The sequence below is a fragment of the Lutra lutra genome, chromosome 7 (genome assembly GCF_902655055.1).
Source record: "Lutra lutra chromosome 7, mLutLut1.2, whole genome shotgun sequence".
Classification (NCBI taxonomy): Eukaryota; Metazoa; Chordata; class Mammalia; order Carnivora; family Mustelidae; genus Lutra; species Lutra lutra.
In genome coordinates, this window is record NC_062284.1 from 145,394,952 (window position 1) to 145,421,514 (window position 26,563).

At 49.9% G+C, this 26,563-nt stretch overlaps 1 protein-coding gene across 2 annotated transcripts in view; it reads left to right on the forward strand.

Moving 5' to 3' along the window:
• The window catches only part of LOC125104613 (cytochrome c oxidase assembly factor 8), a 27,271-nt gene extending 13,513 nt beyond the window's left edge, over positions 1-13,758 (forward strand). Inside the window, exons 2-5 of one of the 2 annotated variants that reach the window (XM_047737223.1) lie at positions 1,738-1,935; positions 2,659-2,722; positions 8,511-8,601; positions 13,374-13,758. In XM_047737223.1, the coding sequence (XP_047593179.1) occupies positions 1,738-1,935; positions 2,659-2,722; positions 8,511-8,601; positions 13,374-13,491 (471 nt within the window). In that variant the 3' untranslated portion in view covers positions 13,492-13,758. The remainder of the gene's footprint in view (positions 1-1,737; positions 1,936-2,658; positions 2,723-8,510; positions 8,602-13,373) is intronic. The other variant, XM_047737222.1, reaches the window with a different exon arrangement.
• The last annotated feature ends 12,805 nt before the right edge of the window (positions 13,759-26,563 follow it).

Sequence of the window (26,563 nt, forward strand, 5' to 3'; positions counted from 1 at the left end):
TCCTTTCTGTTGCTGCGGGGAGGGTGCATGGGAGACACTCTGTTATTGGAGGTAGAAGGCAGGGTCAGTAGTGTGTTGTTGTTTTAAATAACGTAGAAGAGATTTCTAGGGGCACCTGGGTGGCTCAGTGGGTTAAGCCTCTGCTTCCCCCTCTCTGCCTGCCTCTCTGCCTACTTGTGATTGCTGTCAAATAAATATATATATATATATATATATATATATATATATATATATATTTAGAAAGGAAGGTTTAGAAGAGATTTCTAAATTGAGTGGTATTTTCCCCATGAGTTTTGGTTACATTGATCTTTTAACGGACAAATGAAAGGCTAGTCTTTTGATTATTCAAGTGATCTTTTTATTTTAATATCGAGTTTACTGAAGCCCAGTTTATATACAACAGTACTCACTGCTGACAGAGGTGTGCACCACACTGCAGTTCAAGGTAGAGAATGTTTTCATCAGCCCAGGAAATTCCTTGCTAGTCAGCCCCTCCCTCCACCCCAGCGCCTGTGGCCTGTCTCCCCACAGGGTCCTATGAGTAGAATACCATGGTACGCAATGTCTTGATGGTCTTGATGTGGCTTTTTCAGGGAACACGAAGCGTCTGAGATTCACGTGTGTTGCACGTAGTTCTCTGCTGTTGAAGAGCACCCATTGTGTGGACACACCGTGCTTTGTTTTCCACTCACTAGGCTGTTTCCAGCTTTGGGCAGTTATAAATAAAGCCACTTCTAGCAGTCACAGATGGGACAGACATTTCTGTGAACACGCGTATTTGTTCGTCTGGGATGAGTAGGTAGGAGCGGGTCGCTGGGTTGTGTGTGAAGTGTGGTTTGCATTCCCACCTGAGATGTGGAAGAGCTCCTGTGACCCGCGTCTTCAGCAGCCCTGCAGCGTTTCTGGGCACTTCCGGGGTGGTCTTGGCTGTACTGAAAGATGTGTGGTGGGCGCCTAGGTGGCTCAGTGGGTTAAGCTTCTGCCTTGGGCTCAGGTCATGACCCCAGGGTCCTGGGATCGAGTCCCACGTCCGGCTCTCTGCTCAGCAGAGAGCCTACCTCCCCCCCCACCCCGCCTCTCTGCCTACTTGTGATCTCTGTCTGTCAAATAAATAAATAAAATCTTTAAAAAATGTGTGGTGTTACCTCATCGTGGTTTGGATTGGCATTTCCCCAAGGACAGTGATTCTGGCCATGCTTTATGTGCTTATTTGCCATTTATATCTCCTTGGAAGAAAGTTTTATTTGGCTGATTTGCTCATTCTTTAATTGGATTGTCTGTTTTCTTGTTATTGAGTTTGAGAAATTTTATATATTCTGGGAACAAATCCTCTTTCAGATTTGCGTGTGTTTTCTCCCAGTCTGTGGCTTGTGCTTTTGGTGTCGTAGCTAAACAGTCATTGTCCAGGGTAAGGTTGTAGACACTTTCTACTGTTTTAGAAGTTAGAGGTTGTTATAGTTTTAGAGTGACCCACTTTGAGTTTGTTTTGTATATGGTGCAAAGTAAGCCCGAGATGGTTTTTCTGCGTTCGGGCTGAACTAGCCTGGCGCCGTGGTAGAGCGTGCTGTGCGCGGGACTCGTGTTAGTAGTGTCACGGTTATCTCAACTTGGATGTCCTCTGACACATGGTCTTAAACAGAGGAAGCCAATGAGGGACTTTAATAAGTCTAGACTGTTCGTTATATAATGCTAGGGATTCATTTCGTTTATGTTAAAACCCTGTGCATTTTGTTAAAGGTCTCAGGATTCTGCCCTCCAAGAAAATCTTGCCATGATTGGATAGGACCCCCAGATAAACATTCAAACCTTCGACCCGTTCACTTTTACGTCCCCGAAAACGAATCACCGTTGGAACGAAAGCTAAGACAATTAAGACAAGAAACACAAGAATGGAACCAACAGTTCTGGGCAAACCAGAATTTGACATTTCGTAAGGTAAGCTTAGAGCAGAGGCTGGGTGAGGAAGAACGAACAAGGGTGGCCACGTGGGGGCACTAAATCCTTGGTCTTTGCTTTTCTGCCACTTGGTCCTGCCTCCTCCCTTCCTCTCCACCCCCTTCCCTCGCTCCCTCTCGCCTTTCTCTCCCCACCTTCTCTCATACAGCAAACGTATGTGAGTGGATGTATGCATATGATTTTTAAGTCAGTATTGTAACTGTATGTAGAAATAGTGATCATTGTAAAATCACAGATTTTGAGACTTTCAAGTATTAAAAGAAGTAGCAGAGCCAGAACTAGAATATGTGTGTGTGTGTGTTTATGAAAATACAGGTTTTTGTGATGTGATTTCATTCTGAGAATTCAGAACTCTTAACAGCATATTGTTAATGAACTATATGAGAAAGAAGTAGAAATGCTCGAATCCAGAAGGAATGTATTTAAGCTTTATATGTCCTACTGTTGGGGCAGGCTACGTCAGATGGACTATATTCATCTTACTCTGTGGATTTATAAACAGACAGAACCTCCCAAAGTTTATTAAACATCTTGTTTTCAAATCGTGCTTCAAGCATGGGACTTTGAACCAAATTCAGTTGGCTTAAACCGGTTTGCAGATGGGTCCTTTCTCAGAAATCTCCAGAACACTTTGAGCTGCGTCCTAGCCTAGGAAAGACAGCAAGACGAAGAAAGGGCATTCTGATGGTTGTCTTCTTTTAGGAAAAAGAAGAATTTATTCGCTCAAGACTAAAAGCTAGAGGCCTGGAACCCAGAGCTGGATCAGGTTTGTTCCTTTGTCCTTTATCTGCTAACGTGGTGTGTGTTTGAGGAACTGCGTAAGATAAAAAGAAAGGATGTGAGGGGCGCCTGTGTGGTGCAGCTGGTTGAGTGTCCGACTCTTGTTCATGATCTCAGGGTGGTGAGACCCAGCCCCTGACCGTCGGGCCCCACACTTCGTGGGTAGTCTGCTAGAGATCCTCTTCCTCCCTCTGCCCCTCCTCCGTGCCCCGCCCCCCAAAGAAAGGATGTCCGAGGAAGGAGAGAAAACCCAGGGGGTGAGTTGTGGTCTCCTTTGGAACAGGTGCTCTGAGCGTGTATGGTGGATCTGCTCTCCTTCTGCTCCCTCTTTTCCCCTTGGGGGAGATCATCCCTCTCCTGATTTTAGGTCTTGCTGATCGATGCCTTCCCTTTGACCTTTGAGCTTATGTCCCAAGGTCCCATGGTTCTGTAGCCTTTGCTGTGGAAGAGCGCCGTTTCTCCCCTGGACCAGCTCCACTCCATGCCTTCTGACCTCAGCTCAGGGTGGCGCCCACCAGCCCCTGGGAGTCACAAACGTCACGGAAGTCCTCCTCAGAGCCCCCCCCTTTCCTCTGTGAGGATTTCCTCATGCACATTTCCCAGCACTCGGACCGCTCCCTGACTTTGATACATCGCTTTCGTTCTGGTGCTTGCTAATTCTGTGACCGCCATGGTAGCTTTCTGATTGGTTCTGTGACCTCCAGTCTTTAAGTCAGGAGTCGGCGAAGTTCCTGTAGAGGGCGAGATAGTAAATAGTCTCATTTTCTGGGCCGTGTGGGGTCTCTGTCTCGGCTCTTAGGCTCTGCCGCTGTGTGAAAGTGGCCATGGAAAATACGTAGACTAATGGGCGTGAATGTGTCCCATTAAAACTTTATTCTGAGAGGACGGGCCGTGGGCCGCATTTGGCCTGCGGGTGTAGTTTTATCAACTCCTGCCTCAGATTCACTGTGCAATGTAGCCAGACCATCCTTCCCCAAGTGCAAATTTGACATTTGTTGCTTAGCCTGGGTTTTCAGACTCCGCATGACTACAGAATGGTGGCTGTGCTCTGGGTCCAGATTGAGGGCCCCTGACTGGCTACTCTCCGCACCTCGTCCCCCGTGCCGTGTGCTGGATGTGGCGAGAACGCTGTGCTCCTTCGGTCTCTGCCCCCTGAGCCGCCTGCTCTTTTCTGGATAGAAGATCCAGTGCTCGGAGTAACTTTGATCATTTTCTCTTGCCGTCGGTGTTAGGCCTGAATAACATTTCATACTGTTTGTTTAACAGATTTCTACTGTCAAAACGTGATTCTCATGGAAAATCAGAAAACCATTGACCCTAAAAGTCATGTCTCTCGTTGGGCTAAAGCGCCGTTCCTTCTCTCTCTGCTAATCCTTAGCCTGGCCAGGATCTGTTCAGGATAGAGAGCTGGGGAAGCTGGACCGCACTGGTGGCAGGCTCTGCCATTGGCTGTCATCAAGGTGCTGTCTTGGCGGGCTGGAGCCGGCGGGAAAGGATGCTGGGTCCTGACAGTAAGTGGAGAGTAACGGCTCACAATTTCAGACCCCGGCTGTGCTGGGTGCTACGCTAAGTCCTTTGCCTGGGTCATGTGTTTTAGTTCCACCGTGACCCAACGAAGTGGGTCCTGCTACTTTTGGCATTTTAGAGATGAGGAACCTGAGGGCAAGGTATGTAACCAAAATGACACAGTAAGTAGAGGGGCCTAGATTCTGGCCTAGTGACTTGGGTTCCCGGCGCCTGTCTGACGTCACCTTGCCATAGTGGCTCTCAGCTTACGCTGTGCTGTCCTGGCCCCGGACCGTGGTCACAGTCGCCACAGCCCTAAGGGAGGGGCATGCCAGCCTCAGGAGTGTGCCGTCAGGATCGTCAGGGTCAGGGAGGCTGTGACATAACCATTCTCTTAACAGATGGGAGAGGTGGTTTTGAGTCTTGTTACTAATATCACAGAGTTCCTGTTGATGGCATTACCATGTACTGAAAGGTTGGGCTTAAATCAGATCTTTTAATTAACTTGGTAATGAAACAGGAAGGAATATATCAAGGGAAGGGACACATGAGGGGAGGCACCCACTCTCTTAGCATTTCGACAGTTTCCAGGCTGCGGTGATGGTAATGTGGGGGGTAACACAGGCATGTCGCCTCCATGGGACCAGAGTACACGAGTATAGGGGTCCTGCAGACTGAGGGAGGAGGAGGTTTGTTCTAATTAATGATGATGGAAAATCTACTTCTGGCCCAAAAGAGTAAATTTGGATTCATGGCCCCTATAATACAAATAGATTCCAAATATTTCAAGAAGTTAATTAGTAAAAATCAGTTATTTATGGATTAAAAGTTAAATACGGTATTCTCGATTGTAGAAAGTTTTGTTGTTTTTTTTTTTAAAGCTTTTATTTACTTATCTGACAGAGATCACAAGTAGGCAGAGAGGCAGGCTGGCATGGGGCAGGGAGCAGGCTCCTGCTGAGCAGAGAGCCCAATGCGGGGCTCAATCCCAGGACCCTGGGATCATGACCTGAGCCAAAGACAGACGCTTAACAACTAAGCCACCCAGGTGCCCCTAAAATTCACATTTTATTTACAATTAGTAGTAGTCAGCATTCACAAGATTGTGCGACCATCACCATATTTCATTCCAGAACATTTTCATCACCCACAAGAAACCCCATTTCCACTGTCAGTCACTCCTGTTTTCTTCCTCCCACCAGGTCCTGATGGCCACTTATCTACTTCCTCTCCTTATGGACTTGCCTGTTCTGGACCTTTCCAGATAAATGGAAACATATATTATGTGGCCTTTGTGTCTGCTTTCGCTCTTTCTTTCTGTCTTTTTTCTTTTTAAGATTATGTTTGTTTATTTGAAAGAGGGGCAGTGCGTGCGAATAGCAGGGCGGTGGGGGAGCAGAGGGAGGGGACATGCAGACTCCGTGCTGAGGGCAGGGCCTACCATGGGTTCAAGTCATGATCCAAAATCAAGAGTCGGACATTCAGCCGGCTTAGCCACCAGGTGCCCGTATGTCCGCCTTCTTTCACTTAAGCGCATGTTTTCAGGTTTCGTCCATGTTGTAGCATGGACCAGGATTTCAAAGATTTTTTACGGCTGAATAATACTCTCTGGTGTGGATAGACCACATTTTGTTTGTCATCAGTTGATGGACATTTGGGTTGTTTCTGCTTTTTTGACTGTTAGGAAGACTGCTGCTGTGAGCGATTGTGTATCATACCTACAAGTGGAATCGCTGGCTCATATGGTAACTCTGTGCTTAACTTTTTTTTTTTTTTTTAAAGATTTTATTTATTTGTCAGAGAGAGAGGAGAGCGAGCGAGCACAGGCAGACAGAATGGCAGGCAGAGGCAGAGGGAGAAGCAGGCTCCCCGCCAAGCAAGGAGCCCGATGTGGGACTCGATCCCAGGACGCTGGGATCATGACCCGAGCCGAAGGCAGCTGCTTAACCAACTGAGCCACCCAGGCGCCCCTGTGCTTAACTTTTTGAGGAACTGCCAGGCTACTTGCCATAGTGGCTGCCCTGTATCACGTTCCCCCCGGAAGTATGTGAGGGGTGAGGGTTCCGGTTTCCCCATGTCCTCCCCATCATGTCTTACTACTGTCTGTTTAACCATCCTAAATTATGGTCTACGATTATAGCTGTCCTGGTGGGTGTGAATGGTATCTTACTGTCTTTATTACTTGAATTTCCCTGATGACTAGTGATACCAAGTCTCTTTTGTGCTTTTTGGAGAAATATCTATTCAGTTAATTTGCCCATTTTTAAAGTGGGTTATTCTTTTTTGTTGTTGTTGTGATGTTGGTTTTTTTTTTTTTTAAGAATTTTTTTTAAAAGATCTTATTTATTTATTTGACAGAGAGATCACAAGTACACAGAGAGACAGGCAGAGAGAGAGAGAGGGAGAAGCAGTCTCGGAGCCCAATACGGGGCTCAATCTCAGGACCTTGAGATCATTACTGGAGCTGAAGGTAGAGGTTTAACCCACTAAGCCACCCAGGTGGTGGCTTGCCACCTTACCACCCCAAGAATTTTTATTTATTTATTTGACAGAGAATGAGAGAGAGAGAGAGAGAGCACAAGCAGGTGGAGTGGCAGGTAGAGGGAAAGGGAGAAGCAGGCTCCCTGCTGATCAAGGAGCCCAATGCAGGGCTCGATCCCAGGACCCTGGGATCATGACTCAAGCTGAAGGCAGACACTTAACTGACTGAGCCAGTCTCTGTGATCTCTGTCTGTCAAATAAATAAATAAAATCTTAATTAAAAAAATGACGGTGTGCGGCGCCTGGGTGGCTCAGTGGGTTGAAGCCTCTGCCTTTGGCTCCGGTCATGATCTCAGGGTCCTGGGATCGAGCCCCACATCAGACTCTCTGCTCAACGGGGAGCCTGCTTCCTCCTCTCTCTCTGTCTACTTGTGATTTCTGTCTGTCAAAGAAATAAATAAAATCTTAAAAAAAAAAAAAATGACGGTATGGTGCTGACACAAGGACGGACCTCAGAGTCCAGAAATAACCACAACCATTCACGAGCAGCTGATTCTCAGTGAAGGTAGCAAATCAGTTCAGTGAGGCTGGTGGTTGTGTGTGGAGCAGCCTCTTCAACAGATGGTTATGGAATACTTGAAGGCCACATACAAAAATATAAAGCTGGTTCCCTACCTCACACCATATACAAGCACAACCTCAAAATGGGTCAAAGACCTAAATGTGAAAGATAAAACTAAAAATCTCTTAGAAGAAAACAGACAAATTTTCATCTCCTTGATTTAGTCAGTACATTTTATTTTATTTTATTTTTTTTAAAGATTTTATTTATTGGGACGCCTGGGTGGCTCAGTTGGTTGGACGACTGCCTTCGGCTCAGGTCATGATCCCGGGGTCCCGGGATCGAGTCCCACATTGGGCTCCCAGCTCCATGGGGAGTCTGCTTCTCCCTCTGACCTTCTCCTTGCTCATGCTCTCTCTCACTGTCTCTCTCTCAAATAAATAAATAAAATCTTTAAAAAAAAAAAAAAGATTTTATTTATTTATTTGTTTGAGAGAGAGAGAGATCACAAGTAGGCAGAGAGGCAGAGAGAGAGGAGGAAGCAGGCTCCCTAAGCACAGAGCCCAATGTGGGGCTCGATCCCAGGACCCCAGGATCATGACCTAAGCCGAAGGCAGAGACTTAACCCACTGAGCCACCCAGACACCCCGCTTCCTTGCATTTTTACATGAATTTTAGGATCTGGTTGTCAGTTTCTGCCAAAAGCCAGCTGGGATTCGAGAGGGATTTTATTGAACCTGTGTGTCAGGTTCATCTCAGCGGTGTGAAGTCTTTAAAACCGTGAACATTGGAGTATCTTTCCATTTATTCATGTCTTTCATTTCTTTTAGCTGTGTTTTGTAGTTTTCAGTGTGAAGGTCTTACACTTCCTCTCAAATTTATTCCTGGGTCCTTTATTATTTTTGACTCTATTATAAATGGAATAGTTTTCTTCAATATGTATATATGTATATATGTTTCAATTAAGTAAACTGTGCCCAACATGGTGTTCAAACTCATGACCCCCAGATCAAGAGTTGGATGCTTCACTGAGCCACCCAGGCGCCCCTGGAATTGCTTTCTTAATTTCATTTTTGGCTTGTTTATTGCTGGTGTGTAGAAAAATACAGTTGATGTATGTATTTTGATCTTATATCCTGCAACCTTGCTGACCTCTGTTAGATCAATAGTAGTTTGTGGGTTGTCCCCATTAAATCTTAATGTTTAAATTGAAATTAATTTTCAGGCCAAAAAGCAACATTAGATGCAGAAGAAATGGCTGACTTCTACAAGGAATTTTTAAGTAAAAATTTTCTGAAGCACATGTGTTATAACAGGTAAGTATTTTTTTCTTAAAATCTGAATATTATATCTGTATAGGGTAGGATTATTTTATTATTTGTATTTAGTGAGATTTATGTTTATATTAAAGGTAGATGTTGCCATAAACTTAGTTTTTACACTTTTTTTTTAAAGATCTTATTTATTTATTTGACAGACAGAGATCACAGTAGGCAGAGAGGCAGGCAGAGAGAGGGAGGCAGGCTCCCTGCTGAGCAGAGAGCCCGATGTGGGGCTCGATCCCAGGACCCAGAGATCATGACCCGAGCTGAAGGCAGAGGCTTTAACCCACTGAGCCACCCAGGTGCCCCTAGTTTTTACACTTTTAAATAAAATTGATAGCTTAAAGATACTGGTGTGGCAACCTTATGACAGTTTGTACCCCTTGTGCTTGGACAGTGCTTTCCACTAAAGGGAACCTGGGCTCCTTGGAGAAGCTGGTCTGAGGTGGGAACAGCGCAGGATGAGTTGAGACACCTTGTGTGTCCAAGTGCGGAGGCTTAGAGACTAGCAGGGTCACAGGAGAACATCACAGGAGCCAACTGGAGGGGCTCCCGTAGGCCAGGGTTGAAGCCACTTCAGCTGTGTAAAGGAAATGACTGCTGTGGATCAGGTACGCATCAAATACGCAGACGTCTTTGCAGTCATAACAATATTGAAAAGCTCAGTCATCTCTGGGAATAGCTAGGCAGCCAGCTGTATTCTTTGGATTCTAAAAATTCATAAATAGGGGCGCAGTGGGTTAAGCCTCTGCCTTCGGCTCAGTTCATGATCCCGGGGTCCTGGGATCGAGCCCCACATCGGGCTCGCTGCTCAGCGGGGAGCCTGCCTCTGCCCCCCCCCCCCCCGCCTCTCTGCCATACTTGTGATCGATCTCTCTCTCTCTCTCTCTCTCTGTCAAATAAATAAATAAAATCTTTAAAAAATAAATAAATAAAAATTCGTAAATAAAAGAATCCAAAGAAAACACACCTTTCTTAGATCAACTGTATTTCTGGGTAACCACATGAAGGAGCATTTTTCTTTGTAGAAGGATGACAGCTAATGCAGAAGGAGTGGAGGAATTAGAAAGTTAACATTTTCCAGGGGCGCCTGGGTGTCTCAGTCGTTAAGATCTGCCTTCAGCTCAGGTCATGATCCCAGGGTCCTGGAATTGAGCCCCACATCAGGCTCCCTGTTGAGCACGAAGCCTGCTTCTCCCTCTTTCTCCCCCACTGCTTGTGTTCCCTCTCTCACTGTCTCTCTCTGTAAAGTAAATAAAATCATTAAAAACATTTTTTTTAATTTTTTTTAAGGATTTTATTCATTTATTTGACAGAGTAGGCAGAGAGGCAGGCACAGATAGAGGAGGAAGCAGGCTCCCTGTGGAGCAGAGAGCCTAATGCGGGGCTCGATCCAAGGACTCTAGGATCATGACCTGAGCCAAAGGCAGAGGCTTAACCCACTGAGCCACCCAGGCGCCCCCATTTTTTAAAATTTTTAAAAATTTTTGAATTTTTTTAAATTTAAAATTAATTTTTTTTTAAATTTTAAAATCTTTTAAAACAAATTAACATTTTCCCAGTGAAATAATGGATCTGGGTCACAGTCAGTCATAGCCGCTATAACCATCAGGTAGGAAAGCTGGTGGGGTTTTATAACATGGGGGTCAGGGTGACGGCTCCTGAACCCTGGAGTGTCTTCTCGTTGTACACAGTGGGGCATCTGCCACTGCGTCTCTGTGAGATGCAGGAGGAAGTGGGGGTACCACCTGTGACATGTCCTTTACGAAAAAAATGGAGAGGACTCTAGGCAGACTTCCAGACTTAATACCAGTTCACAGGAAAAAGGTGAAGGGTGTATGGGGTGGGGAGTGAGGGGTTCATAGAAGATCATGTTTAAAATGATAGCCTGAAGGGGCACCTGGGTGGCTTAGTGGGTTAAGCCTCTTGCCTTCGGTTCAGATCATGATCCCAGGGTCCTGGGATCAAGCCCCGAATTGGGATCTCTGCTCAGCAGAGAGCCTGCTTCCTCCTCTCTCTCTACTTGTGGTCTCTGTCAAATAAATAAATAAAATCTTAAAAAAAAAAAATGATAGCCTGAAGATACAGTCACAAAATGTTGGAAATTTTGGAAGAACAAATGATCTAGTTTCAACAGGTTACTAATATTTTATTTATTTTTTTATGAAGATTTTATTTATTTGAGAGAGAGAGCGCAAGCAAGTGGAGGGAGAGGGAGAAGCAGACTCCCTGCTGAGCAAGGAGCCAGATGCCGGACTCGATCCCAGGACACCAGGATCATGACCTGAGCCGAAGGCAGACACATAACTAGAATTTTAAACAGGAGGGGGATCCACTTCAGGTTAAAAGAGGCTTCGTGCAGTGTACAGTCCTTCTTTGTGTCCTGATGCAAACAAACCACTGTAAAAGATACTCCGTTAGAGGAAATTGAACAGTGGCTGTATATTAGTCTGTACTGATCTGTTATTGTTCATTTGACCAGATGCAGTGGTAGTATTGTGGTTACATGTTTTTAAAAAGTGTGTGCTTTTTTTTTTTTTTTAAAGAGAATCTTTTTAAAAAAATTTTATTTATTTATTTGACAGATAGAGATCACAAGCAGGCAGAGAGACAGGCAGAGAGAGAGGGGGAAGCAGGCTCCCCGCTGAGCAGAGAGCCCAGTGCGGGGCTCCATCCTAGGACCTGAGCTGAAGGCAGAAGCTTTAACCCGCTGAGCCACCCAGGCGCCCCTAAAAAGTGTTTTAATGATACATAATATGTATTTTCAGATGAAATGATAGGCTATGATGTTTGAGATTTGCTTTAAAAGGTAATAGCGGGGGGCGCCTGGGTGGCTCAGTGGGTTAAGTCACTGCCTTTGGCTCAGGTCATGATCTCAGGGTCCTGGGATGGAGCCCCGCATCGGGCTCTCTGCTCAGCAGGGAGCCTGCTTCCTCCTCTCTCTCTGCCTGCTGCTCTGCCTGCTTGTGATCTCTCTCTGTCAAATAAATAAATACAATCTTTAAAAAAAAATAAAAGGTAATAGCGGCAGTGTCAGGATGGGAAAGGGGGGTAAAATCTAGAGAAGGGTGGTAGTGGTGGAGGCCGGGCGAGCCCACAGGACCAACATGCAGGCGGTGAGATCAGTCTCGCAGCGTATGCATAGTGGGGCTAGTGCAGTCATGTTACCCTGAGCTCATGAAGTTACTCAGTTGAGCCAGTATTGGTTCTGTTTCTCTGGACCTTTGATTTCTGATGTGGCCCCGTAGCGTGTTTGAAGCACGGCTCGTCTCCGGTGAGCTGGGTACGCACCATGTGGGGTTCAGAGCAGACAGGACCAGCCTTACCCGAGGGCGGGTAGCCAAGGAGCCTCAGCGTCCCCTCCTGTGCTCTCGCTGCCTCCTGACCCCGCCTTCCCTATGGAAACGGGAGGAGCTGAGTTTCCCTGCACTTGTCAGAGCGTTGGTGGAGTGGACCCGGCTCTTCCTTAGTGACGTAAGAACCGTCATCTCGATGGGTTGGAAACCTTTCTTGTTCATTTAGGACACTGCTTCCCACTCACAACATCACTGAAGGGGATAGGCACATAAGGTCGTTCCCCTGAGGAGAGGAGCTTTCTATCCAGCCAGTGCAGAGGCTCCAGAAAACAAGTGCTTTTACCTCTTGCCGTTGCTTCTTTGGAGCCCTTGGTCCGTCTCCTTCTGTGCTGAGACCCAGTAAACCGTTGGAGTCTGGTCTGAAATAAAAGTCCCACGTGCCCTCGCTAGCTCATTCACCTGAAAAGCACTGGTACTTACTGGCATTTCAGCTTCCAGGGGCTTAGCATCAGAAGAGTCTGGAGGGGCACCTGGGTGGCTCAGTGGGTTAAGCGCTGCCTTCTGCTCAGGTCATGATCTCAGGGTCCTGGGATCGAGCCCCGCATCAGGCTCTCTGCTCAGCGGGGAGCCTGCTTCCCCCTCTCTCTCTGCCTGCCTCTCTGTCTACTTGTGATCTCTCTCTCTGTCAAATAAATAAATTTAAAAAGTCTTAGTATATGTGCTGCAGAAGCGAGCACAAATTTAAAAAGTCTTAAAAGAAGAGTCTGGAATGTGTGCATTCTGTTTGGAAAACCTCCCGAGCTTGGCCCATTCAGTAACATGCAATTTTCCGGCATGTTTCGTACAATAACTCAAGGGCAGGTGAGCTCGAGACTGTGAACTCTATCCCAGTATTTGCACGAGCAGCTCTGGGACTCTCTGCTTGGAGACACAAGTGGCACAAACTCAGATCATTTAGAAAAGGAGGGTGTGGAGTTGATGGTGCCGGCACGTGTGGTGAGTTAGCTGACGTCCGCAGAGTGCTCTGTCTCGTGCTGCTTGTGCACATGAAGGACCGGGATGGTCCCTGATGAGTCTTGCCAGCCATTAGCCCAGGGGTTATGCTCCCATCACGCAGCAGTCATCTCTCTCCAGGAATGCCATGGGACTCTGGGCGCCCCAGGCTTCTCTCTTGGAATCTTTTAGCAAAAACTAGAGGACTGCAGCAGAATGGGAAAAGGTGGGGGTTGGGGTACACGGGACATTCACTTTGTGGAGCCTTATTCTTGGTCTTATTCAAACCGGTGGGGGAAGGAAGGCTCTTATGGCCCATTTAGTGTTAACAAGGGCAGAAAGGGGAAGGGACAGTGGAGAGAGGTGGAGGGTAGTCAGAAGGACTTGCCTGTTGGCTGGGAACTCCCCTCAGAGGCCTGGGCACTAGTCCGCAGTTACTGGGGAGATGTCACATGTGTCTCTCCTGTTTCTCTGTAGAGACTGGTACAAGCGTAATTTCGCCATCACCTTCTGCATGGGAAAAGTGGCCCTGGAGAGGGTTTGGAACAAGCTTAGGCCAAAACCAAAGGAGACGGCACCTAGGAGCCCACCCTGACCTGCCCACTCGGACCCACCCACCACCGGTGTCCGAGTTTCCTGGAGAAGCGGCTGCTTTGGGAATCCATTCCACAAGGGCTCTAGAAACTTGTAAGTGAGCTGAGTCCCACGCCTGCTTTTGGGGGCCCCTTGGCTTCTGTCAGCACAGGGTGGACTGGCAGAACAGGGGGCCTGGTGAGCCATGGGCTGTGTGACTGTCCTGACTGTGGATTCCAAGCTGGCCCTGGGTCATGGACATGATGTTAAATAAAACCCAAGCACCGTGTACCCGTGTTCTGTGTTTTTTAATTTACCAGTTTAAAGTAGAACAGTATAAAAATATTAGTGCACGCTGACGTGCATGTTCGACTCCACTGACGGGAATGATTTGGAAACCGGCCGCTGAGTGCACCGGGAGCTGGCTGCAGTCACACGCAGTGTGCTGTCCTGTGCCCAGCGGGCTGTGAGTCCTGGACACCCCAGTCCGTGCCCTAACGATCCGTAGCTGTCCGGGATGCTTGCACCTGTGGATGTGGACGCAAGTGTGGCTCCTCTGTCAGAGACGCCTCAGGTGATGGTAGAGGCCCCTTGGAGCACATTCGCCCGTTTACTCTAGTGAGGTAGAGCCTCAGTTTCCAAAGCTTTACTGAACAGCTGGCTACTGGATCATGTCCCTCTGGTTTTCAAATTTAAAAAAAAAAAATTGGGTGGGGGGTGCCCGGGTGGTTCAGTCGATTAAGCAACTGCTTTCAGCTCAAGTTTTTTGTTTTGTTTTTTTTTTAAAGATTTTATTTATTTATTTGACAGAGAGATCACAAGCAGGCAGAGAGAGGAGGAAGCAGGCTCCCTGCCGAGCAGAGAGCCCGATGCGGGGCTCGATCCCAGGACTCCAAGATCATGACCCGAGCCGAAGGCAGCGGCTTAACCCACTGAGCCACCCAGGTGCCCCTCAGCTCAAGTTTTGATCCTGGAGTCCCGGAATCGAGTCCCGCGTCGGGCTCCCTGCTGGTGGGGAGTCTGCTTCCCCCTCTGACCCTCCCCCATCTCACGTGCGCGTGCTCTCTCCTCTCTCTCATTCTATTCCTCTTAAATACATGATTTTAAAAATCTTAAAAATTTTTTTTTAAATTTTATTTATTTATTAGACACAGGGAGATCTGCCGAGCTGAAGGCAGAGACTTAACCCACTAAGCCACCCAAGTGCCCCTAAAAAAAATTTTTTTTAAAGATTTATTTATTGGGGCGCCTGGGTGGCTCAGTGGGTTAAAGCCTCTGCCTTCGGCTCAGGTCATGATCCCAGGGTCCTGGGATCGAGCCCCACATCGGGCTCTCTGCTCAGCGGGGAGCCTGCTTCCTCCTCTCTCTCTCTGCCTGCCTCTCTGCCTACTTGTGATCTCTGTCAAATAAATAAAATCTTAAAAAAAAAAAGATTTATTTATTTGCGTGAGAGAGCAAGTAGGGGTGTAGGGAGAGGGTGAAGGAGAGCGAGAATGTCAAGCAGACTCCCCGCTGAGTGCAGAGCCTGAGACAGGGCTCGATATCACAACCCTGAGGTCATGAACTGAGCCGAAACCAGGAGCCAGACTGACTGAGGCACCCCTCAAAATCTTTGTATTTTTATTTCATTTATCTGTTTTTTTAAAGTAAGTTACACACTCAACATAGGGCTTGAATTCAGGATCTCGAGATAAAAGTCACATGCTTACTGACTGAGCCAGCCAGGGGCCCTTAAATTCTTTTGAAATCAGTATTATTATTATTATTATTTTTTTAAGATTTTATTTATTTATTTGTCAGAGAGAGAGAGGGAGAGAGAGCGAGCACAGGCAGACAGAATGGCAGGCAGAGGCAGAGGGAGAAGCAGGCTCCCTGATGAGCAAGGAGCCCGATGTGGGACTCGATCCCAGGACGCTGGGATCATGACCCGAGCCGAAGGCAGCTGCTCAACCAACTGAGCCACCCAGGCGTCCCAAAATCAGTATTATTTAAAATAGGAGTGTATGGGGGTATCTGTCTGGCTTCATTGGTAGAGTATGTGGTTCTTGATCCTGGGGTTGTGAATTCGAGCCCCACGTTGGGGGTAGAGTTTACTTACAAAATAAGATGGCATATTATAAAATGCTGAGGCTCTGTATTAGATCCTGGAGCCCTGTGACATGGGGGCGTCACTGCCTGCAGGAGAAGGAGACACCTGCCTTGACCGCAGGGAGTGGGCGTTCGGAGCCAGGCCTGTTAGCAAGCCTGCCCTCTGAGGCCTGAGTAGTTAACTGGACTTAACCAGAAGCTACTTGGTGAGCAGTTTCTGTTGCAGAGCGAAGCACGATAATACAGTCTTAAGCCCCGATTTCTTCTGTGGCTTCTAAAGGTGCTGGGAGCAAAGATTATTTCCACAGAGAAAACTCAGAACCCAAAGGAAGCATGTCACCCTCTCCTTCCAGGGACATTTTCAAGAGCCTGTGGCTGAATGGGGTGTGTGTCTGCCCAGGAGGACCTCGGTGCTGCACGCCACCAATGCTGCAGCGTGTCCCCGGGAAGCTGTGTGGGCACAGCCATGCCCCAAGTTCTAACCCGGGTGCCCAGAGGGTGGCATGTGTGCACCCGACTGCGTGGAACCTGGGGTTCCGTAGAAATGCCCGGGTCCTTCCTTTACACCATACTGCGGAGCTCAGATTCTCAGCCGGTCACCAGAGCATGGGGTGCTGGGTGAGTCCTCAGACAGCTGAGAGCGAGAACTGGCAGGGCGCGAGCTTCTCATCCTCCTGTAGCCCATCAGCTTCACTGGCTGGCCTGAAGGTCATAGAAGATCGTCTCTGTCCGGGGCGGCGTCACAGTGGCATGCGTGGCAGCCTGCGGTGTGTCGCTGCTCTTCCTCCTCCTCTCCCTCCTCTCCTCCTCGCATGCCAGTTCCTCGGGACTCTGAGGGTGACTTTCTGTAGGAACAGCGAAGCCAAGTGGACCATCCGGGCCCTTGGGGGGCTCAGTCAGTCGGGCATCCAGCTCTTGGTTTCAGCTCAGGATCAAGGCTCCGAGCTCAGTGGGGAGTCTGCTTCTCTCTCTCTCTCAAATAAATAAATCTTTTTTAAAAAAAAAAAGGACAAGTGGACCATCTGAAAGAAAATCAGTCTTCCAGGAAGTTGAGTTCCAGCCGGTGGTCGAGGTGTGTGTGTGAGCGCAGTGTCACAGACGGTGCAAGACACGCCGTGTTCCGTGTGACTCTGCGAAGGCAGAGGGATGGTTGGAAAAGCTCACGTATCTTGTAGCCTGTGGGACTGTTGAACAGCCATACGTGTGTGCTGTTGGTGAAAGGCCTTTCGGACACAGGTGTGTCCTGGATCCCACTCTGAGTTGCTGAGGTCGTGCTGTCTCGGGGTTCTCAGTTAGCCGGTGTTCCAGAAAACTTCTTTCCTGGACCTTGAGCCCACGGCCGCTGCCTTTCGGCCGGTGGTGTAGAGCTCCAGCGTCCGTATTTCCCTCGTGTGAGAGCTGTCCCCAGCTGTCACTCTTCTCGGCAGTCTTCCCAGTTTACTCCCTGATATCCTCATGGGGCAAGTGTCTTGGGATTTCAAGGAACAGAAACTTACTCAAATGAGCTCTGGTCACAGGCAGGGGGTAGGTGACCATTAGAAGCCAGAGACCTCCAGGGGCGCCTGGCCGACTTAGTCGGAAGAGCGTGGGACTTTCAATCTCAGGGTTGTGAGTTTGAGCCCCACTTTGGGCTCATAGAGATTACTTAAAACAAACAAACAACAACAACAACAAAAAACAAACTTAAAAGAAGCAACAGCCAGAGATCTCCAGAAACAGAGCACCCAGACCTCTGTAGTGGGAACGTGCGATGCCCCGATGTCTGTCAGGGGCATGGATCTCTTGGGCCAGCTGCTGCCTTCTAAGAGTGGGCAGGCCTTGGGAGGGCACAGGGTAGGCAGAGCGACCGAGGTGACAGAGGGCTGTGCGTAGACTCCAGGTCCTATCCCCATCAGGACCCCTCAGCTCTGAGGCCACAGGACCCCGTCATAGTTCCAAGGATGCTTGCTTTTAAGAGTGACTTGAGGGGTGCCTGCGTGCCTCAGTCATGAGGCGTCTGCCTTCCGCTCAGGTCATGATCCCAGGGTCCTGGGATCAAGCCCCCTATCGGGCTGCCTGCTTGGCGGGAGTCCTGCTTCTCCCTCTCCCTCTCCCCCTGCTGTGTTCCCTCGCTTGCTGTGTCTCTCTCTGTCAAATAAAATCTTTTTTTTTAAGTTTTTTTTTTTTTTTTTTTTTTTTTGGACAGACAGATCACAAGTAGGCAGAGAGGCAGGCAGAGAGAGAGGAGGAGGCAGGCTCCCTGCTGAGCAGAGAGCCCGATGCGGGGCTCGATCCCAGGACCCTGAGATCATGACCTGAGCCGAAGGCAGCGGCTTTAACCACTGAGCCACCCAGGCGCCCCTGTCAAATAAAATCTTTAAAAAAAATAAAATAAAATCTTAAAAAAAAATAAAGTGAAAATTGTAAAAGTGAAGCTTCCTTTGATAGTTGCTGGTGGGAGCTCGCCCTGGGCTGGGAGGGGGGAGGCTTGCTACATCTCCACACCTCTGGGGTGGGATGATGGGGGCGCTGGGGGTGCGGGTCGGCTGCAGGTTAAGAACTGAGCCATGGAGTGCCCACAGGTCCGTTTGCACCGACCCAAGGGGTTCTCTTAAATTGTTTCCACTTGACATAAATTACACGGTAGTTAGTCAGTGAGCACTGGCGGCGGAGTCCAGGCGCCTCAGGACCTAAGGCAGCCGCACTCCTGGAAATCTGGGTACTGTCCTGCGGCTACAGTCACATTTAACCTGACTTGTACTGTTTACCTGTTGCGAGGTTCTGAGTGCTCTGAGTGAATGAACGGGCAACAACGGTGCTCATTTCTGCTTTCTTGGATCTTAGACATGTAAGTTTAAATGATTGTGGTAAACGTTACTTTAGGTCACAAATAAATGCAAATGTTTCATTATTAAGGTGATTTTGACCCTAAAATATGTATATTCAGTTAAAAAAATTAGGTTGTTTTAAGATGATTTTTTTTTTTTTTTTTTTAGATTTTATTTATTTCAGAGAGAAGACAGAGACAGAGCACAAGCAAGGGGAACAGCCCGTAGAGGGAGAAGCAGGCTCCTCGCTGAGCAGGGATCCTAATGCCGGACTTGATTCCAGGACACTGGGATCATGACCCAAGATGAAAGCAGACACTTAACTGACTGAGCCACTCAGGTGTCCCTTAAAATAATTTTCTACCCTAGCCATATTCATGTAAAGTATTTTTGTAGGCTTTAAATAATTACAGAATGAAGATTATCTCTGTGATGTATTTTATACTGCTTTTCTCTGAATGTGTCTCTGATAAATTAATGTTTCTGGGGGCACCTGGGTGGCCTAGTCGGTTATACCTCTGCCTTCGGCTCAGGTCATGATCCCGGGGTCCTGGGATTGAGTACCGCATCAGGCTCCCTGCTCAGCGGGGTCTGCTTCTCCCTCTGCCTGACGCTTCCCCTGCTTGTGCTCTCTCTCTCTTTCTCTCTCTGACAAGTAAATAAATAAATAAAATATTTTTAAAAATTAATGTTTTGGGGGGCGCCTGGGGGGCTCAGAGGGTTAAGCTTCTGCCTTCAGCTCAGGTCATGATCCCAGGGTTCTGGGATCAAGCCCCGCATTGGGCTCTCTGCTCAGCAGGGAGCCTGCTTCCTCCTCCCTCTCTCTCTGCCTGCCTCTCTGCCTACTTGTGATCTCTGTCAAATAAAATAAATAAAAATCTTTAAAAAAAATTAATGTTTCTGTTTTCTGAGATAAAAAGTAAAATAAAATTGAGTTTCTCCCCCTCTATGTGTTAGGTGCTATTTGTAGACATCGTATTTTGTTTTGTTTTATTTTAGATTAGATTAGATTTTATTTGGATTGATTTTTTTTTTAGAGAGAGAGCTGCAGAGAGCATGGGTTGGGGGGGCCAGAGGGAGAGAGAATCCCAAGCAGGCTCCATGCCCTGCACAGAGCCCGATATGGGGCTCGATCTCATGCCCTGAGATCATGACCTGAGCGGAAATCAAGAGTCAGACGCTTAACCAACTGAGTCACCCAGGTGCCCCATGATTTTATTTTTGAGTACCCTCTACACCCAACATGGGGCTCAAACTTAAAACCCAAAGATCAAGAGTTACGTGTTCTACCGACTGAGCCAGCCTGGTGTCTCCCATTGGTTTCTTACTTGCTCCTGTTTCCCCAAGAAAAGAAAATCCAGGTGTAGCCATCAGAAGTACAGGGACTTGGAGGTCACTGACAACAGGAAGTCTGATTGCAGTGTTGTTTCTTGTTGGGTTGTAGTCCTGGTATCTTGGACAAGTCTGCCTCTGAGAGGTACAGTGACGTGTCCTTGTAACACAGTGCCATCGGACTGGCCTTCCAGAGCAGACTCATTTGCCTCAGGGCCCATCAGCAGGCCTCGGCTCCCTGGTTTGTGGGGGTACACGGCTGGCTGACCAGCCGGCAGGACTGCCCTGGTGTGTGGGTACGTGTCTGGCGTTCAGCAGCCTTCCCACAAACACTCACTGTAGAGTGACTAACAGAGCTGTGCCAGAGGGCTGGTTTCTGAGCAGGGGAGGGTGGAAAGCCAGCTGCTGTCAAGAGTCAGGAGGCCTGGCGCCAGTCCAGAGTTCAAGCGGGATACACCGTTGGTCCCCTGTGTGTCCCAGAGCTGTCAGCACACAGTGGATCTTCAGGAATCATCCACCAAGTAGCAGAGTGTGGGAGACGCTCCTGTTAGCCCATCCCCGCATGTCCCCACGCTTGCACTCACTCTGTGCTGGCGACGTCACACCAGCTCCTTCTAGAAAACCTCGTCCTGGTTGCAGAGAAGCCTTGTGCTCAGGAATGGGGCTTAACTGGCTTTGGCTTTGCGTGATCAAAGTCTCTGTCCCTCCCAGGGCGCAGCTTGGACGAGCCCTTTTTCCGGCCAGCCCTCGAGGCTGGTCCCTGGAGAGACAGCGGCTGTCTGTGGGAGAGGCTTCCGCCACCAGAGGAGGCGGAGAGCAGAGAACCATCCTGGGTCCTGCACAGCAGCCCTCTGTTCTGTATGTTTCCGAAGACTTCTGATTAATGGGGAAATAGCAAAACTTACCGGCAATTGGATGGTAACGTTTTGTATTCGACGATTTTCTTCCCCCCATGGCAGGACACCTTGCTTTTTTCTGTTTGTGTGTGTGTGTGTTTAAAGATTTTTTTTCTATTTATTTGAGACAGAGAGCACGAGTGGGGGAGGAGCAGAGGTAGAGAGGGACCCAGACTCCCCACTGAGTGGGGAGCCAGAAATGGGACTCAGTCCCAGGACCCTGGGGTCATGACCTGAGCCAAAGGCAGACAGATGCCCAACCAACTGAACCACCCAGGGACTGCTACGGTTTTATTTTTAAGTAAAATTAGCACTCCCGAGATCCAGCCACGTGCTCTACCAACTGAGGCAGACAGGCATCGCTGCTTTTTTCTTTTTTTGTAAACAAAGTAAAACACGATTAGTCACGTTCTGCTGACCCTTTAACAAGGTCTCCGGTGAGGAGATGTGCAGGAAGGTGACCACAAGGGGGAGCTTCCTTTACGAGCCAGTTTCCCCGGAGGGAGGCTGGGGGTTCTTGCTCACAGAGCTCACATGACGGGGGACCCGCTGGGAACTGTGGGTTCGTGTCATGGCCACATTCCCCCCGCTGTCGGGAAGTCCCGTGAGATCCCCTCAGCGCAGTCGGTGGTGCGAGGCACATTCATGCTGTCATGCAGCCGCCACCGCTGTCCCTTCCCTGAACTGTCTCCTTTTCCCCAAATTGAAACTCTGTCCCCATTAAACACTAACCCCTGTCCCCCTCCCCAGCCTCTGGCCACCCACACTCCACTTTCTCTGTGAATTTGAACATGCTGAGGACCTCATGTGAGTGCAATCACACAGTATTTGGTCTTTTATGTTTATTTCTTTTTCAGTAAGCTCTACACCCAACTCGGGACCTGAACTCAGGATGCTGAGATCAAGAGTTGCGCGCTCTACTGACTGAGCCAGCCAGGCGCCCCCAGTATTTGTTCTTTCAGGACTGGCTTATTGCACTTAGCATGACGTCCTCAGTGTCCCCCATGTGGTAGCGTGGAGACAGGTTTGTTTACAGATCGGCCGACTGGGCCCCCGTCTCCGCTCTGGCCTCTAACCCCCCAGCCTCAGACATTCCGCTCGGAGTTCTGTGAGGACAGCACGGTCTTCGCGTCCGCATTTCCTCCAAAAATGCTCATGAGCACCTCCTGGGTGCCAGGGGCCATCTTGGGCCCCCTGCCCGTCTTGTGCCCCCAGTGTCCTGTGCCCACGTGGTGGGGACAGCCACGCTCCCTGCGGGGCAATGCCGCTTCTCAGACGGTCTTCCAGGAAACTCATTTCTGTCCTCTCACCGCTGAGAAGGAATCGATCGGTCTTGCAGGAACGTTCAGGCTGTCGGAAGCTGCCTTTGTAGCTGCCTTTGTAGCTGCTCAGCTATTGATCTGCAGTGATGAGCGCCCACTTTGTCCCCAGTCCGTCCTGGGGTGGAAAAGTACAGGAAGAGCCCCCGGAGGAGGGAATGAGAGAGGCGGGTGAGGTCGGTAGATTTCCGGACGGGATTTCTGTGCAGGTGTGTGGGGGCCGGGAGCCCTGCCCCCACCGCAGCACACACCCAAAGACAAGTTTGCCGTCGGAACAGATGCACGGTTTGGTGCAGAGTGGGAAGATGAACACTGGGCCAGAGCTGTAGGCCGTGGGCACAGGCTTGTGAAAGGTTAGTCCATTTGCCGGGAAAACCAGTGGGCAAACGAGACTTTTATTTATTTCATGTACATGTGTAGGTATTGTGGATTTATTTAGGACTCCTGGGTGGCTCACTTGATTAAGCGGCTGACTCTTGGTTTTGGTTCAGGTCATGATCACAGAGTCCGGGAATCAAGCCCCCTTTGGGCTCCGAGCTCAGCAGAGAGTCGGCTGGAGACCATCTCCCTCTCCCTCTCCCTCTGCTTCTCGCCCGCTCACGCTCTCACTCGGAACTCTCTCTCTGTCTCCCACAGTCAGTAAATACGAGAGAGCGCGACAGCGCATGCAGGGGGAGGGGCGGAGGGAGATGGAGAATCTCCATCGGACTTTGCTAAGTGCGGAGCCCAGCGAGGGGCTCCATCTCTGACCCCTTGAGATCATGACCCGAGCTGAAACCAACAGTCAGATGCTCAACTGCCTGAGCCACCCAGGTGCCCCAAGATTTTTATTTTAGAAAGAAAGCACCACCCCAGCCTGTCCTCGATGCCTCCCCAGGCCTGGCTGCGGTGGTCGGGATGTCCACTCTGACGGGAACATGGCAGGACACCTCTCAGAGCCACCTGCCCGGACCCAGCTCCTGCACTGTGGACAGAAGGTGGGACCTCGTGCCTGCACAGGGTCCCGCTACATCTGGCGGCCTCCAGAATCTCACCATCTGGTCATGGAGGCGTCCAGCCCGGAGGACACGGTCCCTGTGGGGGCACAGTTGTGGCCGCCTTCACCTCTGTCTTCCCCGCCCCCACCCCGGCCTCCGAGAGCTGCCTGGGCTGCCTGGCACAGTGGACCTTGGCCATTAGAGGTGCTGGAGGAAGGCAGCTGTGGCCCCTGGCCCTGTTCCCAGTTACCGGAACAGGAAGCAGCTGTTGCTCTCTGCCAGGCCCCATTCTCAGAGCTTTATTTACTTGGAGTCGGGGCACCCCCGGAATTCCCGGAGGTGTCCTGAAGGCCTCTCCACCGAGCCTAGGGCCTCTGGCCAGACCCCTCTATCCAGCTGCAGCGTGGAGTCAAGGCTGTGGGCACGGGCTGGCTCAGGCAGCAGAGCATGCGACTAGGGCTCAGGGCTGTGTTCAAGGCCCACACTGGGCATAGAGCTGACCCTAATAAGGGCGGGGCGCCTGGGTGGCTCGTCTGGTTAGGCAGACGACTCGATCTCAGCTCAGGGCTTGATCTCAGGGTTGCAAGTTCGAGCCCCGCATTGGGCTCCATGCTGGGTGTGGAACCTACTTTAGAAAAAATTCTGGGGGTGCCTCTCTCTCTCTGCCTGCCTCTCTGCCTGCTTGTGATCTCTGTCAAATAAATAAATAAAATCTTTAAAAAAATCTGCTGAAGAAACAACAACGTGTATGTAAATTACTAAAGTTAATTTCATTTGCTATGCCTTTTTTACTGTGGCTACAAGGCCACTTTATTTTTTTAAAGATTTTATTTATTTATTTGACAGAGATCACAAGTAGGCAGAGAGGCAGGCAGAGAGAGAGGAGGAAGCAGGCTCCCCGCTGAGCAGAGAGCCCGATGCAGGGCTCCATCCCAGGACCCTGGGATCATGACCTGAGCTGAAGGCGGAGGCTTAACCCACTGAGCCACCCAGACGCCCCTACAAGGCCACTTTATTTATTTATTTATTTATTTTAAAAAAAATTTTTATTTATTTATTTGACAGAGAGAGATCACAAGTAGGCAGAGAGGCAGGCAGAGAGAGAGGGAAGCAGGCTCCTCGCAAAGCAGAGAGCCCGATGCGGGGCTCAATCCTAGGACCCTGAGATCATGACCTGAGCCGAAGGCAGAGGCTTTAACCCACTGAGCCACCCAGGCACCCCTACAAGGCCACTTTAAATGACACTGTGGCTCACAGGAGTTTCCCACTGGGCCGTGCTGCTGGAAAGGAGCTGGGCGAGTGTGACCCACACGGAGAGACTCACCCCAGAGAACCCTCACCCCAGAGAGCCCTCACCCCAGAGAGCCCTCACCCGACACCAGGACTGAGCTGCAGGAGGGCTTGGCCTCATGGGGTGACACTCCAGCCGAGCTTCGGCAGGGGAGCTCCTTAGCCCGTCACTGAATATTTCCAGATTGAGTCCCCCACCCCAGCCCCTGGCACCTGCCAGTCTACTCTCTGTTTCTCCTAGGAGTTTCCTCCACAGGCGTGGCCAACATAGGAAAAGCAGCCCTCGGCTCACCTTCCCGGAGCAGGCAAGGCAGCATCTGACCGTCTTGACTGTCCCCAAAACAACATCTGCCAGGACAAGCCGGGGACAGGTCACGTCCCAGGCTCTAGGACAGATCCACACTGAGAACCTTCCACCTCTCATTTGCCTCATCTGTAGAATGAAGCGTCACCAGTCTGTTTCCCGGAGATGGGCTGACCGTAGTGGGACTCCCAGATGTGTCCCTGTCCTGAGTCCTGTACCCAGGAGCATGCCCTCACCGGGCAACAAGGACTCTGCAGATGTAATTAAGGATATCGGGATGAGATCATTCTGGATTTAGGAGGGGCCCAACATCCAATGACAAGTGTCCTTAGAAAGGAGAGGGAGATCTGTGACACAGGTCCACGGAAGGCCATGTGACAAGGAGAGAGGCTGCACTGATGTGTCTTCGGAGCCAAGGGGCTCGTGGTACCACCAGGAGGTGGACGGGCCTGGAACGCTCCTCACTTCGAGCTTCGGAGGGCACCAGTGCTGCCTGCAGCTTGGTCTCTGAGGTCCGGCCTTCAGAACTGTGAGAGGACAGACAGCTGTTGTTCGGGTGCCCCTGTTTGTGGCCGTTTGTCACAGCAGCTCCTGCAGACCTACTCTGACGGTTCCCGACTTAGAGCTAATGACCGTGGCAGAAGGAGCTCACGGCGTTTTGGAACAAGGTGGCGTTGATGTGTAGTCCTGGGAAAGGGGAACGAGATTTATGTCTGATGGATCAGCAGCTTCTAGAAGGAATCAATAGATGAAAATTTCCACGAGCCCTGCCAGATCTCTTTCTGAATCTCGCCTCCAGAGCTGAGGACGTGGGGAAATACTTTAATCTTCCCGAACCACTGAAGTGGGCCCTCGACTTTGGTCCAGCCACTGGTCTCCCCTCTCCTACCCTCAGTTTCTCCATCTGTAAAGTGGGATGGTGCTCATGGAGAAAGGGTGTGAGCACACAGGACAAGGGTTGTCTGTGCAGAGCTTCTGTGTTCTGGAAGTGGACAGGGGCCCAGGCACAGCCCAGCCAAGGGATGCTTGCCCCCAGACTCTCTGGAGGCTGGGGTTTTTCCTTTTTAGCCCGTTGTGAGAATATATGCATTTGTGCATTTCCTTCCTTGGTGTCGACCTTGTTCCCCCTTCTACCCCGCAGAACTGAGCAGAGCCTGGCAGAATTCGTCCCAGGATACCAAATGCATGCTGGGCTGACAGCCAGCCTTCTCTGGGGGCGGCTGGGTCTGGGTCTGCCTGGCTTGGTCTCCCCAGGCCTGGCCTTTACCTCTGCGCAGGGACACGTGCAGTGGCTGCCTGGGTGGGCTGGGCGTCCGCTGCTCCCGGGGCGACCCTCGAAGCCCATCTTTGGCTGGCCTCCTGCCCCCAGGTCCCCTTTCTCCTGAGCATTTCTGGAGTCATGTGGCCTGGGCTCGGCCAACACAGAGACAATTCTGATGGGAGGAGGTAAGTGACCATCTTCTTCCAAGCATGATTGTGAATCCACCAGAGCATACGGGGACCAGGACATCTACTAAGAGAAGAAACTTGTGTGAATGGTATTCATGGGCGCCTGGGTGGCTCAGGGGGTTAAAGCCTCTGCCTTCGGCTCAGGTCATGATCTCGGGGTCCTAGGATTGAGTCCTGCCTCGGGCTCTCTGCTCAGCAGGGAGCCTGGTTCCCCCCTCTCTGCCAGGCTCTCTGCTTATTTGTGATCTCTCTCTCTGTCAAATAAATAAATAAAATCATTTTTAAAAAGAAAAACAAACCAGTGTTCATAATTGCACTTCCTACGTAGACAGGCGTGACGGGCATCCAGGAGCTGCGGGAGGGAACGAGGAAGCCAGCCCAGGGTGGGACACGGGCCCCAGGGGGCTTTCACAACCCAGCTGGGTGAGCCAGACCAGTGTTGGCGTGGACAGTCTGGTCTTGGAGGTGCCCTGCTGCACCCCTGCCCCTGGGATGCTGCCCGAGGGAACAGGGCTCAGTGAGCTCAGAGAGCCACCTGCAGGACTGTGGCTGCCCCCAGCCTCCCCTCCCCGTTCCCCACCCTGCAGCAGCCCCTTCCCAGGGTGGGCCCCATCAGCTAAGTCAAGCAGTGC